This window comes from Xenopus laevis, chromosome 6L, assembly GCF_017654675.1.
Source record: "Xenopus laevis strain J_2021 chromosome 6L, Xenopus_laevis_v10.1, whole genome shotgun sequence".
NCBI lineage: Eukaryota > Metazoa > Chordata > Amphibia > Anura > Pipidae > Xenopus > Xenopus laevis.
In genome coordinates, this window is record NC_054381.1 from 97,230,365 (window position 1) to 97,249,087 (window position 18,723).

Below are 18,723 nucleotides of genomic sequence, written 5' to 3' on the forward strand. Positions count from 1 at the left end.
CTGCGCTAATCACACGCGGCGATTCGTTTTCCGAAGTCGCCCAAAGTTTCCTCGTGAGGCAACTTCGGAAAACGAATCGCCGCGTGTGATTAGCGCAGGCGATTTTTCATTTTAGCCAGACGCAGAGCGAGGGGAGGCATTCGGGGAGAAAAGTCGCGGCGATTAGTCGCCAGGCGACTAAATCTCCCCAAATCGCCCAGTGTGTCCCAGCCCTTACAGTGCTCAACCCCAGAACTTATTAATTAAAGTATGTTGTGCCTATATAAACCTGCATTCTGCATTGAATGAACTTTGCAGCATACATGTCCTGTTTGCAAATGTCAATGTTACTGATGATGTGTCAGAGGGAAAATGGCTGCCGGGTGAAAGCTGCGATTTGAAAATGTGATGGTGCTGGCAAATGGAGGGGGTATATGCAGTACAAATTATGTGGCTTTGGTGGGAAAGATAGTCCCAATTTATATACATGGTAGGAAAATGTAGGCTTTACATGTCCTTTAAGTTAACTTTTAGTATGTTATAGAATGGCTCATTCTAAGCAACTTCTCAATTGCCCTTCATTGCTTCTTTTTTATAGTTTCCCCTTTATAGTTCTCTTCTTCTTCTAAATCTTTCCAGCTTTCGAATGAGGGGGGTCACTGATCACATCTAAAACAAATGCTCCGTCTGTAAAGATACATATCTATTGCTATTTTTTATTGCTAGCCCTTTTATTCAGGCCCTCTCCTATTCATATTCCAGTCTCTCATTCAATTAATGCATGGTTGCTAGGGTAATTGGGACCCTAGCAACCACATTGCTTAAACTGCAAACCGGAGAGCTGCTGAAAAAAAAGCTAAATAACACAAAAACCACAAATACATTTTTTTTTTAAGCAATTGTAAAGTGTCAGCTCATTTAGTCTAAATCATACTTTTAAAAGTTTATTTGAAGGTGAACAAACCCTTTAAGATGGCAAAACACAAGCCAATAAAAGCCACCATTTGGGGGTTTACCTTGATATGGGATGGTGACTTGGCAGCTTTATGATCATTAAAACCTGTTTTTGAAAATGTACGCACTTGAACAGAATACATCACAAATACAACATGGGCCCAGGGAATGTACATTGATCAATGGCACCTTTTTTTGTAGGGATTCACTTTTCACTTCTAGGATCATGGCCAATGTCTCAAGACAAGCAAGATCAATAAGACAACTAAACACGTTTAAGTTGTATTGCTGGGGGCTTCAGAAGTTCCACAATACAGTCGGGCTTCCAGTTCTCCTTGGAAGTGTATTTTCAGGCTGTTGTGAATGGAAAAATTAGATCTTGCAATTTTTAAGTTGTTGTTGTCAGTGTCACTTTAAGGTTAGTGGCACAAGGGTAATTTTTTCAGATCTGCCAAGCCCCTGCCTTCCGCCTCCTCTATCTCTATGAAATCTGGCCTGTTAGCACATACACAGAGCTAGTAATGAAGCAAAAAGCAATATCACACAGGAACAGTTTAGTGTAAAAATAAAAACTGGGTAAATAGATAGGCTGTGCAAAATAAAAAAATGTTTCTAATATAGTTAGTTAGCAAAAATGTAATGTGTAACATGCTGGAGTGAGTGGATGTCTAACGTTACATAACAGAACACTACTTCCTGCTTTTCAGCTCTCTAACTCTGAGTTAGTCAGTGACTATAATGGGGGACCACATGGGACATAACAATTCAGTGAGTTTGCAATTGATTCTCAGCATTTAGCTCAGATTCAAAAGCAACAGATATGACCCATGTACCCCCCCCCCTCTGCTTGGTAACCAATCAGTGGAAACCAAGAGAGCTGTAAAGCAGGACATAGTGTTCTGGCTATTATGTTAGACATCCAGTCACTCCATGTCTCCATCCTTTATACATTACATTTTTGCCTAACTATAAAAACCTTGGGGATCTGGCTGAAGCCCAAACCTAATCCTGGTTATGATGCAACTTTATCTTTTACACAAAGAAATATAATTTTAGTGGAAGTAGTAAGACACACAGAAATATATTAATGTTGGAGATGAGGCACACATAAATAGTATTTTATTTATAGTGAAAATACTCCCCTACTCTTTTTTAGCTTACAGAGAAAGAAAATGGTCAACAACACACACAAGCACACCCCAACACTTAGCAGCCTAGAAAGTCCATTATGAACAGCTGGGACCTTTAGGAAAGTTAGTATAACTAACAATGTAAACAATGAAAGTCATTTAGATAAAGTGCAAATAACACTTTGGCTCTGCTCACCTTAGACCTATGGCAATATTGGCACTTTGACCACTGCATTGCTCTCAGGGAAAACCGTGGCAGTAGAAGAAACACCCTTTGATCACCTGTCATGGCTTCCCACTGAACACAGTTGAAGATGCTGACGGTAACAGACAGGCACCACTTAGGAAGACTTGCTTCTGTGTACCAGGTGCTGTGTGATGTTACAGACGCACCATCCTCTGGTGTCAGCAACTGTGTTAAATGACCTACTCGGAACCCATGCACTCAGCTGTCAGTCTAAATAAAACAGGCCTAGAGCTTCTAGCCAAATCAGCATGTTTTAAACACTCATCTGCTCAGTGTCTCTATGGGCTGAGAACTCATGGGGCATTTTCAGCCTAGTATATTTTACACCTCCTGTTTGAGCTGGCTGAATTATGTCAGACTGGAAAGTGAGCAACATTGGCTAACTACCATTACGCAGAGGCTTTAAAGGAGAAGGAAAGGTTAAAACTAAGAAAGATTTATTATTTATCTATATAAATACACTAGTAAACCCTCGGAGTAGTGCTGCTCAGAGGCAAAAAAGAGGCCCTGGCAAAAGAAACACCACATTTCTTTCCTTCTATTGCGTACACATGGGCTTCTGTATCAGACTTCTTGTTTAGAGAATAAGCCTCCAGGACTCGGCATGAGCATGCTCAGTTTGCTCCTCTCCTGAGCTCAGAGCTATGAGTGAGCAGGGAGAGACTCAGGCAGGAAGTGATATCACAGCAAACTAATAGTGCAGATGCTATCCTAAACAAACAGACAATGTCTAGAGCTTTTTGGAAAAGCATTCTATAGAATAAAAATGGCATTCTATCTTGTACTGTTGTGGCGAATCTATTGGCAATAAACTGCCATGGTAGCTTTCCCTCTCCTTTAAGGCTAGGGCCAAACAACGGATTCTCTGCAGGTGGAGAATTCACTGACCCACTGATCTTCTTCTCTTGTGGCACAGTGCTGAGCAAGATGTTCACTGGGTTATTGCATTTTTGAGGAAGAGAAGCAGCAGTTAACTGGGGAGTGCTAAAAAACTAAGCACACTCAGAGATTTTACCTTTGCTTGCCCTTTAATATAAGCAGAACTCATGATAATCAGTTAAAGGGATACTGTCATGGGAAAACATGTTTTTTTCAAAACGCATCAGTTAATGGTGCCGCTCCAGCAGAATTCTGCACTGAAATCCATTTTTCAAAAGAGCAAACAGATTTTTTTTATATTCAATTTTGAAATTTGACATGGGGCTAGACATATTGTCAGTTCCCCAGCTGCCCCAGTCGTGACTTGTGCCTGCAGTTTAGGATGGAACTACTTTCTGGCAGGCTATTTCTCCTACTTAATGTAACTGAATCAGTCTCAATGGGACTTGCAGTACAGCAGAAAAGAGTGACTGAAGTTTATCAGAGCACAAGTCACATGACTGGGGGCTGCTAGTTTGCTCTTTTGAAAAATGGATTTCAGTGCAAAATTCTGCTGGAGCAGCACTATTAACTGATGCGTTTTGAAAAAAACATGTTTTTCCATGACAGTATCCCTTTAAAAAAAAAAAGAATACTTGAATTATATACACTTTATTATTAAACACTTCAATGATCCTCAGATTTCCTGAAAGCTGTCCTAAAAGGACAACAAAGGCAGAATTGCTCCTGATGTTCGTCTCCTCTATCCCTTCCTCTTCATTCCGATGTAAACAGAGACTTCAAACGGCTTTTCACCTTTCAATTAACTTTTAGTATGATGTCGAGTGTGATATTATGCAACAATTTGCAATTAGTTTTCATTTTTTATTATTTGTGTTTTTTTGAGTTAATTGGATATTTATTCTGCAGCCCACCAGTTTGCAATTTCAGAAATCTGGTTTCTAGGGTCCAAATGACCATAGCAACCATTCACCGACTTGAATAAGAGACTGTAATATGAATAGGAGAGGGCCTGATTAGAAAGACCCCCCCCCCACATTTGAAAGCTGGAAGGAGTCAGAAGAAGGCAAAATATTTTAAAAACCATAAAAAAAACAACAAAAGCCAATGGAAAAGTGCCAATTAAAAATATATCATATTTGTAAAAATCTAAAATTCAAATGTCAAAATGAAATTTAAAGACTTTCTTCAATTTCTCTGTAATAAGAAACACCATGACTTCAACTGTTTCACTTGAAACTAAAAGCACATATAAGCTTGTATAATTTATTAAGAGAGACTTGAAGTCCCTCTTGAAGACAGAAGAAGCCAGTAGAGGATTGCATGCGCAGTAGCTCCGTACTGGCAAATGCCTCCAACTGCGCATGCGCCAAAAACGCTGGTCAAAGCAGGAAGAAGAGCGTCGGGAGAAGATGGCGCCCGTGAACTCCACAGCAGAGGACCTGCGCCGAGGGGTGAGTAACAACTTATTGGCATTTGCCCGGGGAGGCAGGTAGGCCGGGGGGGAGGAGGGCCTACACAGGGGAGGGGGGGGGGTGGTTTTTTCCCCGTACAGGTTGACTTCTCCTTTAAATAGTCAGGTGGAAAAGCTGAATCATAGGTATGGGCTTAGGTTGTCTGCAAAATTCAAGCTGGGTCCCTCCTCTTTGGCGTGCCATCAAGCCACTGTCCCACCTCTTCAGTGACACAACTATTTGAATATAAAAATGGCAGAGAACAGCAGGCCCATTGAGTAGGTTGACGAGTGGGTTGGGGTTGAGTGCAGTTACAACAAAAAAATATAATCAGCAAAGAAACCGCACTCCAAGGACTTGTAAAGTTATCAAAACAGGTGATGCTTTATTCTCAACGTTTCAGCTCCCTCATTGGGGCCGTCTTCAGGAGAGTGGATTCTACATAACAGTGAAACTAATTATAGGTCTGACGTCATCAGTAAGTGTCATATTCCATGCGGAATTTAACATATATCTCCATCAGAGAGTTTCTATCGAACTTGTGCAGAATGGTGTTCAGAGACACCTGATGTGTTTGTGTGTTCCAACCTATTAAATACTCATATATTCTTAGTGCATATTCCGTGCTTGTTGTGCATATTCATTATTGTCCATAAATAAGAAAAGGAAGTTCGTAAAACCCAGATACACTTACCCCCCTTCTTGGGATGAGCGTTGGGACTTCTTCCGCCAACATCAGCCCTTTCAGCACAGACACTACCAGTGATTAGGAGCCAAAGAGATCTCTCTGTCCATTCGTGACTGTGTCCCCCTCGGAACTCAGGACTACCCGTACGCACATAGTACAAAGGACCGCCCCCGTTGCCATGGGAGTGGCGACGCTTGGATCTTTGATCCGGTTACGGAACTATTCTAGCGCCGTATTGCTTCCAATATATTTTCTGTTAAGCCATCACTCCACCACTATGTCCAGCACCCTCCATCAGGCTAGCACTGAACAGTTATAATACCAATAGCACCGCTTGTCACAGAAGGGCACTCACGCTCTGTTCTGTGACAAGAGGTGCTATTGGTATTATAACCGGTAAGCTCTAGCCTGATGGAGGGTGCTGGACATAGTGGTGGAGTGATGGCTTAACAGAAAATATACTGGAAGCAATACGGCGCTAGAATAGTTCCGCACTGAGCTCCGGGGGACGACGACACAGTCACGAATGGACAGAGAGATCTTTCCGTCTCATATATATATATATATAGTGAATAAAGTACCCCATTGTAAAATATAAGGATTTTATAAGTCCTTGACCATATAAATGCATGAGGCTGAAGGCTGTGTGCTTTAACACGGGTCATGGAACTCTGAGGTTTACAACAATGGGTACTTTATTTATTATAATACACAAGTTTTAGCGAGTCATGTGACAAAAATGACATCACTAGTCACCATTTATAAGGATATAATTTACAAGATATGCATGGCCTTTGTGTAATATATGTATACACGCACACACGCACTTTAGTTAGTAGGAACCCACAGCAGCCTATAAGATGAGGGGGTTGTGTCCAGAGAAATGTCAGTTATTTGTTAGGGAAAGTAAACATTTCAGTGGCGAAGTGTATGTGAGACTAAGGTAATTTGAACAGTGATTAATGTACATTCCTACAAAGGATGGCCTAGTCAGGCTGTGTATAAGTTGAGGCAGGCGAGGAAGTCAAGGCTAGGGCCCTGTAGCTGGGCCCAAACAACAAGTTCCAGCAGCCACCAGCAGGTTTATGTGGGGGAATGGTGGGAGCTGTGGGGCAATGTTAGGGGCTCAGGTTGGATATTAATGACACTACTGACAGCTCTTGACAGATTTTCCTTTTCATCTAAGCACAAAGGGTTTCAGATGTAAACACAGGAAAAGGCATTATTCACATGGAAACGGCTTCCCAGCTATACACCAAACAAGGGGCTACTTACTGACGGGGGGAGCCATCTTAGCCAGCTCACCGAGTCTGCCCTCCCCCTCCTCCCGCCAGGGCCCTTCCTGGGCCCATCGTCACCTTAGAGTCACCCCTTTTCTGTTTCAGTTCCCCTCAACCCTTAACCACTTTTAGTTCTATTACCCCTTCCGTGTGATACCCCATCCCCCCTCCCCCGATGATCTCTGTGAGCCCTCCCACCCTACACAATCTACCCCGGCTGCCCCCCTTCGTTACCCGCCGCAGAGGCTGCTGACCTTTGTAGTGGACTCGCAGGTTGCCGTGAGACAGGCCCAAATAGCTGCACTTGTCCCGGGGGCTCCATGACCGAGGCGGCGGGTCCCGTGAGAGGTGACCAACAGAAGAGAGCCCGTGTAGAGGAGGAGACGACATGAGACACAACAACACAACAAGACACTGCCACACGGGGGCCGAGCGAGCACAGGAAGCAGAAGGACCCGCCCACAGGACACTATGTCACACACATATGCACACTCATTATGCAGCCACTTACACGGACTTGTGCGCAGCCCGGAGGCTCACGTATACATCATGTGTCTGCTGTCAGCACTAAAGCCGGCCCATTTGTTTTGCTTTGCTTTGTTTTGTTTGTGTGGCTCTGATTTAAAATGGGATATAGCTTTGTACAACGCCGTAGAATATGTGGGCGATATAAAAAAAAAACCAACCTTAACTAACTACACTAAAATAATGCTTAGTAATAAAATCACAGCCTCCACTGCTTGTTTTGTTGTACATCTGAAGCTGTGCAAATACACAATTTAACAATTATTTGCTGCAATATGTCATATGAATCATCTATTTTGCACACAGAGGCTTTTTAGCCTTATAGACTTGAATTTCATGCAGTTGCCCATTCCATCCAGGGCTGCATTTACACAGTGGGCACCCCTAGGCCAGCTGTTGTTCATTACCCCCGTCCTTCCCTCTTATTCGCTCAAATTTTCACCATCAGGAAAGGAGCAATGGGGATCGGGGCACAGGAAATTAAAAAAACGATTGTATCTCCTGCGCATCTCCAGTGTTTCTCAACCAATGTGGGAGTGGTTGGGCAGCATACCGCCCACTAAAATCCTGCCGCCCGAGGCCGAGCGAGCCTTGGTGGCCTCTCCACAAATCCGGGCCTGATTCCATCAGTGTCATATTGAGATCAATAGGAGCTTTCGTTTCATAAACATTCATTGCATCACACTTACGATTACCAGATATTGTGAAAAAGCTAAGCAATATTATTCAAAAAAAAATGTCAACTGATCTACTTTAATGGCTCACCTGATATCCTGGCCCAGAGCTCTGCTTCTTTACAAATCACAATGACCTGGGCTAGCGTAGGGCAGGGTGGGTGGCATACCTCCCAACATTTTGGAAACGGAAAGAGGGACAAAAAGATTTGCCATGCCCCCTTTTTGTGGCCACACCCCCTAGTTACCATGCCCATTTTACTAAATTTGCCAGGTTATGAAAGTTTGAACACTTTTCTGTAGTTTTTGTTTTATAACAGTTTTACTAATGAAGGTGAATTGCCCTTTAAAGAATAAGTAAACCTTTTTTTTCCTATCTCTCATATTACCCTAAATAGTCCCCTAGGATAACCTACCTTATGGGGGCTCCCGATCGATATCAGGCCAAAAATCGGGCAGATATCGATTGGTCAAGTTTGATTTTTTTGTATGATCCAGGACCGCATCGGCTAGTTGATGTGGTCCTGCGACCCGTCGGAGCCCATTCGTATTAACGTAATCCGATCATTCGGCCCCAGGGCCGAACATTCAGATTCATCTGATATCGCCCAGCCGTTAGTGGGCATATCGGGTCAAGATCTCTTATAGTGTATGGCCAACTTTAGTACCAATATTAAGTCTGATATGGTTTCTGAATAATCAGTTGCAATTTCCAGCTCATTTCACCTTTCTGTTCCAGTGTGAAGCATCTCCCCCTTCCCCTCTGAGAGCTCTTCTTATCTATATCTTCAGGGCTGGATTAAATAGCGGGCGCTATCTGAACCAGAGCAATGGGCATTGGTGCCTGGGAAATTTTAAAAATGATTGTATTTCCAGCGCATCCCCAGTGTTTTTGAACCAATGTGGGTGTGCATATCGTACGCCGAATTCCAGGTGAGTCTGGTCTAGGGGTAGGCAGAAGAGATAGCTGCCCAGAGCCCCCTAATTGTTGCGCCCTAGGCCTCTTCTGCCTACCCCTAGTTCCGGCCCTGCTTTCCACAAATCCAGGCATCTTATATCTTAGATATCTAAGATATAATATCTATTATAAGATATGATATCTATCTGACATCTTATATCTTAGATATCAGATATTTTATCAGGAGACAGCTGCACGCGCACATGAAAGTAACAGAAGCGAAAGTGCAAGGCAGCTTTTTTTTTCTAAGCTCGTTCATGTCAGTCTGCATGACTTACTGCTGGATCTGGTTCACCCAGCATTTGGGTTTCTCATAGAGCGGGTCTTTACTGAGCAGAGCGCACATCTTCTGCATGGTGAGCGATATTACCCTTACAGTCAGCGAACCCCCGTGCATATAGAGAAGACGTGTGCCTGCTTCCTCCTTCCTACATATAAGGGTGGTGGGTGGTGACTGCAGCTCCCTGTGGATAATTTCAAATATGGCGCCTGTCACCAGAGTAATGAGGAGAAGCACGGTACATAAATTGAATTGAAGTTAGCAGGTTTTTTTTGGCTGTGCAGAGAAATCAGGACTTTCCAGTAGAAATGCGGGACTGCGGGTTGATCTGTCAAAAGCGGGACTGTCCCTCTCAAAATGGGACAGTTGGGAGGTATGGTTATGGAACAGCACCAAAGGGCTGCAAATGCTGTCCCATGCTAATCACAGGCCACAGAATGAAGGGCTATACACATGAAACCGAATTAAAATTGCCCGCTGTCCCATCACCCTTAAAGGGCCATTGCATCATTAACGTCTTGGGTTTTTTTAATAGTATTTCTCTAAAGGAAAATTAACATATAAAAATAATTATTTTCTCTCTCCTGTTTTTCCTAGACTAATGGTTTGAATTTTGCCTAAGGAGTCATTAGGGGTCATTTACAATTCAGAATGCAGTGCGCAATGTGTATAAAAGGCAGCAATTGGCTAATTTGTTTGCACTTTGCACACTGCACCCTTGGATCAGGTCATAGCTGAGTTAAACGGCACCTGATACTAGAGGGGAGAGCAGCATCCCCAGCCTGCCTCCTAACTTGTGCATCATTTGGATGGGGATCAGACCACATCCTTACCGCTTGCCCAAAGGCTAGCTGCACCTCCTGAAGCAGTGTTCTAATTTGCCTTGGGGTGCAAGTTCTAATTAAGTGAGTACTAAGGAGCGCACACTTGTGACCTGTAGCGCTCTAGCACTTGTGCCCCATGGTATAAAAAATTACCTTTATCAGACTGACTGGGTAGAACCTGATGCTTATTTACCATATAGGCACTCGAGGACCCGTGCCTAGGATGGCAGCTTTAAAAGGGCGGCCCTTTAAAGCCTATATGGTAAAAGAAAACTTTCTGGAAAAAAACTCCAATTCTGGTAAAAGACTTCACTTGCCTGCTGCCCAATACTTTTGCATCAATTCTGGCACCAGATGTGGGGGGGTCTGTGGTTGCCACCTGGCCGGTAAAAATGATGGTTGATAACAATGTTATTAAGAGGGAAAAAAGATAAATATATAGGAAGGCCGGTATTTTTTTCCAGAAAAGGTTGTAACTAACATCACCCATGTACCAGAGAGGGGCCTGGGGCATCACCAGATCGAAATACACTGTTGGGTAGAGCCATCGTTCTACTTTATCATAGCCCTCATATTATAATCCACTAACAATAAGATAGCAAGTGGAAAGGCCTAGCTATCTACGACTATTTTACCCCTATATTCTTCCCCTTTTTCCCATGATTTTATGTCATGGGAACCTTTAAATTAGATGTGTTATATACAAGGTAGTCTTACACTTATACTAAACCCTTCTCTAGTGATAAATTACTAGTGATTACTGCTTGCTGAAGCGGAAACACTACAAATGTCCCTTGGGTTCAAAGGTTAATTTTGATTCTAATACACAGAATAAAGGTTTGTGCACTTGAAATCTGATTGCAGGGGTAATAAAACAAAATCAACCATCCATGCATAGGCTGTGTCGTGTTCCCTGGAACAAAATGAAGCACAATCAACATATTAAATGCAATAATAGGAGAAAAATGTATTTCAGAAACACATACTCACACATATATCTTTAATAAAGGTGCATCAAATATCTTGTAGGCACGTGACAAAAATCAAAATATATTTTAATGTGTGCACAGAAGTGGTATTTCTGTATACAAAGGTGCACCATTTATAAAGAAAAGCAACTTTTTTTTGCATTATAAATATGCCCCTTTTAGAGCAATTGCACTCTCTATACAAACTATTCCGGTCCCCTTCACTCTGGTTCTAAGTACAGGAGTTAAAGGTAGGAAGGGGGGCAGGGGCCGCCCAGAAGACTCCCTGACTATAGCGTTGAAGGGTTTCTTTTTCAATTATTGGCCTTGATAATGTGCCTTTTCAGGCTTGCCACCAATAATACTATGTGGGTGCCAAGCACTGGCACCAGCAACTGAAAAACACTGCAAAACTTCTATTTCATCCTTACTCTTATTTTTACTAATTATAATAATTTTTTGGCCCTCTGCTATTTGTCTTCAATTCTTACTTCCTAATTGCTAAAGTAATTAGGGTAAACGCTGTGTTTTCTTTGCTGGCATTAAACCAGTGCAGATAAAACACTCACTTACTCCAATATGCCCCATACGCCAGCAGCACTGGCAGACATAGCACCCACCTATCAGTGCAAACACAGGGCAGATCTCACTGCAAAGACGTGACTCTATGTATTTTTTTGCTGACATTAACAAATAGATGCTATGCCTGCCAGTGCTGCTGCATGATATGACAGATAAGCAGAAATCTGTAGGTATTTTCTCTGCCATAAGAGAATAATTCATGTGTGCCATTAAGCCCTGGCAGCAGATAACTGTACTACAAAAGAAAAAGGGTTAAATAAACACATTACACCTTTCTCCCTGGTAATTAAAGTTCATCTTTTTCCTTTCAATCTTGTTTTTTCTAGGCCCTGGGACCCCACACGGGGAGAAAGTAGTACACTGGGGACTGTGGTCTCGAAGCTACCTTTCTAACTTGGAGTTGAACTTTTCTCTAAATCCACCAGTGCCATGTAGTAAAACGAGATTCAGAGAACTAAATGTGGTAAGGTAAGGCTAGGTAAATCGATGTCCACAAATAGTTTTTAAAATCAAAGATAAGAAATCAATTCCGTTTTCCAAGAGCTAAAGTTCTTCGAACGCGCGTTTCGCCTGAGCTTTATCAAGGCAAAAAAATTTACTGTGATTTTTAGGAATATGGAAATGAGAGTTCATCCTTTAATAAAAATGTTCGCAAAAATCAAATGCTAGTGCTAGTGCCTTAATTTTCCTGCATTCCACTGCAGGACAAAACACAGCCTAGTATTTCTTATGGGCCTGTACTAACAAAGGTGCATCCAAGCCCCAAATGCAAGTGGAACGCAACACAATTCAATGCGTCCACTTTATATTGGCAGTCTTTCCATCAAGTATTGGGTATATTTTTATACATCTGCTCCTTGTTCTCTAAGGAGGGAAATAGTGTTCAATACCACAGTGAAATAAGGTCCAGATTTGTGGCGAGGTTACAAAGGTTAGGGCCTAGGGCGGTAAATATTTCAGGGGTGGCATACCATCCAGCCGCATTCTGGGGAGCTCCAGTGACCCACCACATGTGGAATGGGTGCACGTGAAAGCGGGCGGGCGGGCCCTAGGACCTGGCCGCCTAGGAGCGCCGAAAAAGGAAATCCGGGCCTGAGTGAAATACCACCTTGAAGATACTGATAAAAGACACTTTAAGGAAGATGCATCTGTTGTTGAAGATCAAGGAAAGACTGTAGTACTTCCCTTTATATAGACATCGAAATGGTACAGGTCTATAAGAACCCCTTTGAAAAGCTATTAATGTAAATTTAATCACTCAAACATTGAAACAGGGTCACGAGGGTACTACAGGCACTTTTATTTGCCATGCTATCAATACATGGGATGCTGTAGGTGGGACATAGTTTACATTCGCATGCTTAAATGGGTGTTAGAGATCCCATTATTTGGGGGATTGTCACAGGCTAGAGATAACCTTGTTCAATTTATACCCAACGTTTACCGTGTAACAAGATTTAACTTGTTCCAAAGCAGTTATGATAGTTAATTATGATTGGGAAGTTTATTCCTGTTAATCACTAAATAACATAAGTTACCTAAATGTTCTATGAGGGCTGCCTTACCATATTTTAAATCCTTCTGGATTCCTAGTTTAATCTCTAGTAAATCTGTCTGATAATAAAGGGCACATTCCCATTAATGACGTATTATATATACAGTAATGTCATTCCATGTACTGATACCCATAATAATGAATGAATCCCCTCTGAAGATATAGTATAGAGCACATACAGTAATAGTGCAATTATCATTATTGATATATTTCTGTATGCTACTTATGTATTATACATCCATACTTTATACCAATATATTATACATTCATATATTTACACTGTATACATAAAAATAAATAAATAAATAAATAAATAAATAAATAAATAAATAATAAAAATAATAAACCTTTGAAAACGAAAGTGCTATAAATGTTATTTTCCTGTTTTAATCCCAGGGCCAAAAAAGGTTGGGAACCCCTGTGTTAATTGATTCAAATTTGAGTTCACTGGCATCAGTATAGAGGAAGCAAACCCTGCAGTCGTGATGGGTGGCCCAAGGAACAGGGGGGCCCAGACTATGGGGTCCTTTTTCTCTATAGCTGTTTAAGGCCAAAGAAATCCACCCAGTCGCCCTCCTACCTCCAGCCAGGGAGCAGGGGAAGCAGATGGTGGGGGACATCAGTGGTGGGCAGGAAATGTCAGGCAGGTTCAGGGAGTGGGTGGGTAGTTCTGGGTAGGTGTAGCTGTGCGCTGGCCCTTTCAAAGATTTATTTGCGGGGGGCCCTGAGCCAGCAAGTTACAGCACTCTTTGAGTGATTTAGTGAATTTATTTACACATGGTGGGATGTAGCTTTACTTTATGATAATCTTTCATATCTAATAAAAAAAATATGAATAAATATTCATGACTACAAAAAGGGATGCACCGAATCCGGGATTTGGGCAGAATTCAGCCTTTTTCAGCAGGATTCGGACATGTCTAATTCTGGGCAGTGTCATTCTGTGGCTACTAAAGCAAATACAGTAAAGTTCTGTCTTGCATAAAAAAGGGCATTAACTCAAGAGATGAAAACATAATTATGCCTCTTTATAGGTCCCTTGTGAGGCCTCATCTGGAGTATGCAGTGCAGTTTTGGACTCCAGTCCTTAAGAGGGATATAAATGAGCTGGAGAGAGTGCAGAGACGTGCAACTAAATTGGTTAGAGGGATGGAAGACTTAAATTATGTGGGTAGACTGTCAAGGTTGTGGTTGTTTTCTCTGGAAAAAAGGCGCTTGCGAGGGGACATGATTACACTTTACAAGTACATTAGAGGACATTATAGACAAATAGCAGGGGACCTTTTTACCCATAAAGTGGATCACCGTACCAGAGGCCACCTCTTTAGACTAGAAGAAAAGAACTTTCATTTGAAGCAACGTAGGGGGTTCTTCACAGTCAGGACAGTGAGGTTGTGGAATGCACTGCCAGGTGATGTTGTGATGGCTGATTCAGTTAATGCCTTTAAGAATGGCTTGGATGATTTTTTGGACAGACATAATATCAAAGGCTATTGTGATACTAAGCTCTATAGTTAGTATAGGTATGGGTATATAGAATTTAATTAAAAGTAGGGAGGGGTATGTGTATGGATGCTGGGTTTTCATTTGGAGGGGTTGAACTTGAGGGACTTTGTCTTTTTTCAACCCAATTTAACTATGTAACTCTGTAACTGTGTCCTTCTTCCGGCCATACCAAATTCGAATAAAAATAAAAAATGTTTTCCACTTCCCATCCCTAATTATATATATATATATGCATGTGCAAATTAGGATTCGGATTTGTTCCGGTATTCAGCCGAATCTTTCACAAAATATTCAGGGGTTTGGTCTATCCAAAATAGTAGATTCTGTGCATCTCTAATTACAAATTTCAAATATCTTTGGTTTTGGGTAGATCTAAACCAAATCCTTTCATTACTCACTGTAACAAACAGCTTATAATAGCCTTATATTTTGTACATGTTCTGCATATCTAAAATTAAATCATACCTTGTTTTCTGTATTGCTTTATAAGGAAAATGGTCTTAGAGGTTGGGAACTGCTAAGTTTCCTAATTCTAACTTCTAATGGACCTATTCATTTAGTTACACCTTGATCATTGCCTCTAATATTCAAACCTATTTTCTTTTGCCAGGTTAAAGAAGAGAAAAATGAAGTAATTTTGGTAAGTAGAGAAACTTAGCATACTTAAAGATGTAGGATAATGTAACAATTTTAAAAGTACATTTTAATGTCATGAAATATAATATAACTTAAAAACACTCCAAACCTTTTAGCAGATATAACACTCTTCTTGAACTATGATGCATAGCCTAGCATATGTTACTCCAAAGGGGCCACATTTGTTCAGTTTGTTAATTAGACTTTGTTAAATTACAAGTCAGACTTATCTGTGGATCAGTAGCCTTAGACACCAACTCTGCCCAAATGTATCTAACATTTCAGTTGATTTACAGATTTGACCATTGCCACTGACATACCAACAATGACCTGATTGCTAAAAACCGATTTCATTACTAATGTCTAACTATTCTTTTCTTTTCCAGCAAGGGGAAGTCCTGTAACCCCTTGCATTTTTCAGAGAAAAGAGATGCCAACCCTGCATTCATTTATACTCAAAACGATATCTCATAGTATAATGTGTCTTTTATTTATCTTGATCAATAATCTCCCCCCCCCATTTTTATTTAAAACACAGGAACTACCAAAGATGTACACAGAGATGCCCTGTTTGGTAAGCAAATAAGAGTTTAAATAATATTAAATTAAATAAAGCAACATTACATACATGAACTGTTCTACTTTGCTGTCTTAAACAGCTGCAAACAACTGAATATGGCAATCTCCTCTGCCAGGTAAATATTTAAAAAAGGCTAACACAATTAAAACAAAACAAACCCATAACATCATGGTAAGTATATTTTGGCATTTTCCGACAAATAACTGATTTCATAATTTTTATTTCATAATAACTAGGAACCAGTAGAAACAACTGTTAATAATATCAGTGAGGTAAGTAGGAAAACATGAAACTTTGAAAATATATTTTACTTTTATTAAAGTAGTCTTTGTGTTACAACTCCTGTTATCTCTCTCTTACCCAGGGGAAACCAGAGCAGAATGTAATTGAATAATGGGAATTATAAAGAAAATTTACCTTGTTGTAAATGCATGTTTTTGTACCTTCTCTATGAACCAGAATTGATCTGAAATGATCTTTGTCATTCACTCTCTCTCTTAAGCATCATCAACCAGATAATCAAAGTATTGATGCTTGAGAGGAAAACATACCGTAGGGATGAGCAAATTTTTGACGCCCATAGACTTTAATGCATTTTGGCAAATTTTTGACGCCCATAGACTTTAATGCATTTTTGCAAATTTTCGCCACCAGCGGATATTTTGGCGAAGCAAAACGGATCAAATTCATCCCTACAAATAAGATATTTACATAACACATTATCAACCTTATTTTCCAATACTGTGTCACATTGCCATATGCAATCGATATTAATATAGCAACAAATTGATTAATTTTAGGTTTATATTCTTAAACAGAAACAACCTGAGGAAATCATTGCCCATGACATTTGCCAGGAGACAAATATTGCCCATAATAGCTGCCAAGAAGAACCAGATGAAAACAATGGTCATGACATCTGCCAGGAAGAACCTGAGGATAATATTAGCCACCACAGCTATCAGGTAAGTAGTTATAAATTAACTAAAAAAAAGAACATGCCTCTTCCCCAACAATACATGGCTTTTTGCTAAATATATTTTAAAGCCTTCTTTGTAGAGCTCAATTAATTATCTCACATTTGCTTAACAGAATCAATCATGTGATCCATGTGATCAATAAACTTCTATGTCTTTTCCAGGAGCAACCTGAGGAGCCTGGCACAGAGATCAGCCAGGGTAATGCCTCAGAGGAAGAAGTTAATCTAGAAGAACAAGAGGAAGAAGAAAAAAAATAGTGATGACATGCTTATATCTAGTGGGGAAGAAGAAAGCATTAGTGATGATCTGTTTCCATTTCTTGAGGTATGATTTGCTATCAAGGACATTAAGACATTTTGTGCATTGAACTGATTGATTTATTGGGACATGTTTAGTGTAATGTTTATTTCGTATGACTTTGTTTAGGCCCACTAATGTCTGGGAACCTAAAAACCAAACTGCAGTTTGAATCACCAATCCAGCTCATGCTAAAACACTTTAAGAACTATATATTTTTGGAGTGTCCACATAAACTGCAGTGCCCAGACAGAAGACATCAAAGCTTATCACTACAACACCATGCTGCACACATTACATGGGGAAACACACAAATGGGTCATTTTTTTTCTTTGCAGCTCTAGAATACATTGAAAACTTTGAAAATACTTTTATTAAAGTTGTCTTTGTGTTAGAACTCTCTCTTACCCAAGGGGAACAAGAGCAGAATGTAGAAATTGCCACAGACAGCTGCCAAGTAATTTAATGATGGTAATTATAAAAAACATTTACCTTGTCATAAATGCATATTTTTGGACCTTCTCTATAAATCAGAATTGATCTGAAATGATCTTTGTCATTCACTATCTCTCTTAAGCATCATCGACCAGATAATCACAGTATTGATGCTTGGGAGGAAAACATACCGTAGGGTTGAGCGAATTTTTGACGCCCATAAACCTTAAGTGAAATGGGTCAAATTCACCCATCCCTACAAACAAGATATTCACATAACACATTACCAACTTTATTTTCCAATACTGTCACATTACCATATGTAATATATATTAGTATAGCAACAAATGGATTAATTGTATGTTTTTATTCTTGAACAGAAACAACCTGAGGAAATCATTGCCCATGACATCTGGCAGGAGGAATCTGAGTCAAATATTGGCCATTTCCAGGAGCAACCTGAGGAGCCTGGCACAGAGATCAGCCAGGGTAATGCCTCAGAGGAAGAAGATAATCTAGAAGAACAAGAGGAGGAAGAAAAAAATAGCGATGACATGCTTATGTGTAGTGATGAAGAAAGCATGGCAAGGTATGATTTGCTATCAAGGACATTTTGTGAATTGAACTGAATAAATTATTGGGCCATGTTTAGCATAATGTTTATTTAGTATGGCTTTGTTTAGGCTCACTAATATCTGGGAACCTAAAAACCAAGCTGCAGTTTGAATCACCAGTCCAGCTCATGCTAAAACACTTTAAGAACTATATATTTTTGGAGTGTCCAAATAAACTGCAGTGTCCAGAGGGAAGCCATCAATGCTTATCACTACAACACCATGCTGCACACATAACATGGTGAAACCCACAAATGGGTCTTTTTTTTTCTTTGCAGCTCTGGAATACATTGCCCAAAATTTAAGGGGGTTATTTACTAAAGAGGTTTTTTGGGCAAAAATTTCAATTTTTAGAGGAGAAAAAACCCTCACCATTTCAAACCTCTCATGTATAGGTCAATGGGAGATGTCCTTTTTACAATTTGAAGGTGTGATCTGCTCTGGATTTTGTCCGATAATCCAAAAAATTCAGGGTTTTCGGGCACTAACCCGAAAAAATTTAGCGATTTGGGATTCAAATCCAAGAAATTTGTACAATTTGGGTTTTTGCCCGATTTTAGCAATTTTTCCCCCCGACCTGACTGTTTCAAGTTATTTTATTGATAAATAATATAAAATTGTGCATGGGAGTTTGGTCGAGCTTAGTTTAATACAAATAAGAGTTTTAGTAAATAACCCCCTAAAAGTCTCACACACAT

At 40.5% G+C, this 18,723-nt stretch overlaps 1 protein-coding gene across 1 annotated transcript in view; it reads right to left on the minus strand.

Annotated features, from left to right (window-relative positions):
- Positions 1-7,001, minus strand: part of ranbp9.L (RAN binding protein 9 L homeolog) — a 38,715-nt gene extending 31,714 nt beyond the window's left edge. Inside the window, exon 1 of the mRNA NM_001172176.1 lies at positions 6,866-7,001. Within this exon, the coding sequence (NP_001165647.1) occupies positions 6,866-7,001 (136 nt within the window). The remainder of the gene's footprint in view (positions 1-6,865) is intronic.
- Positions 7,002-18,723: the final 11,722 nt, after the last annotated feature.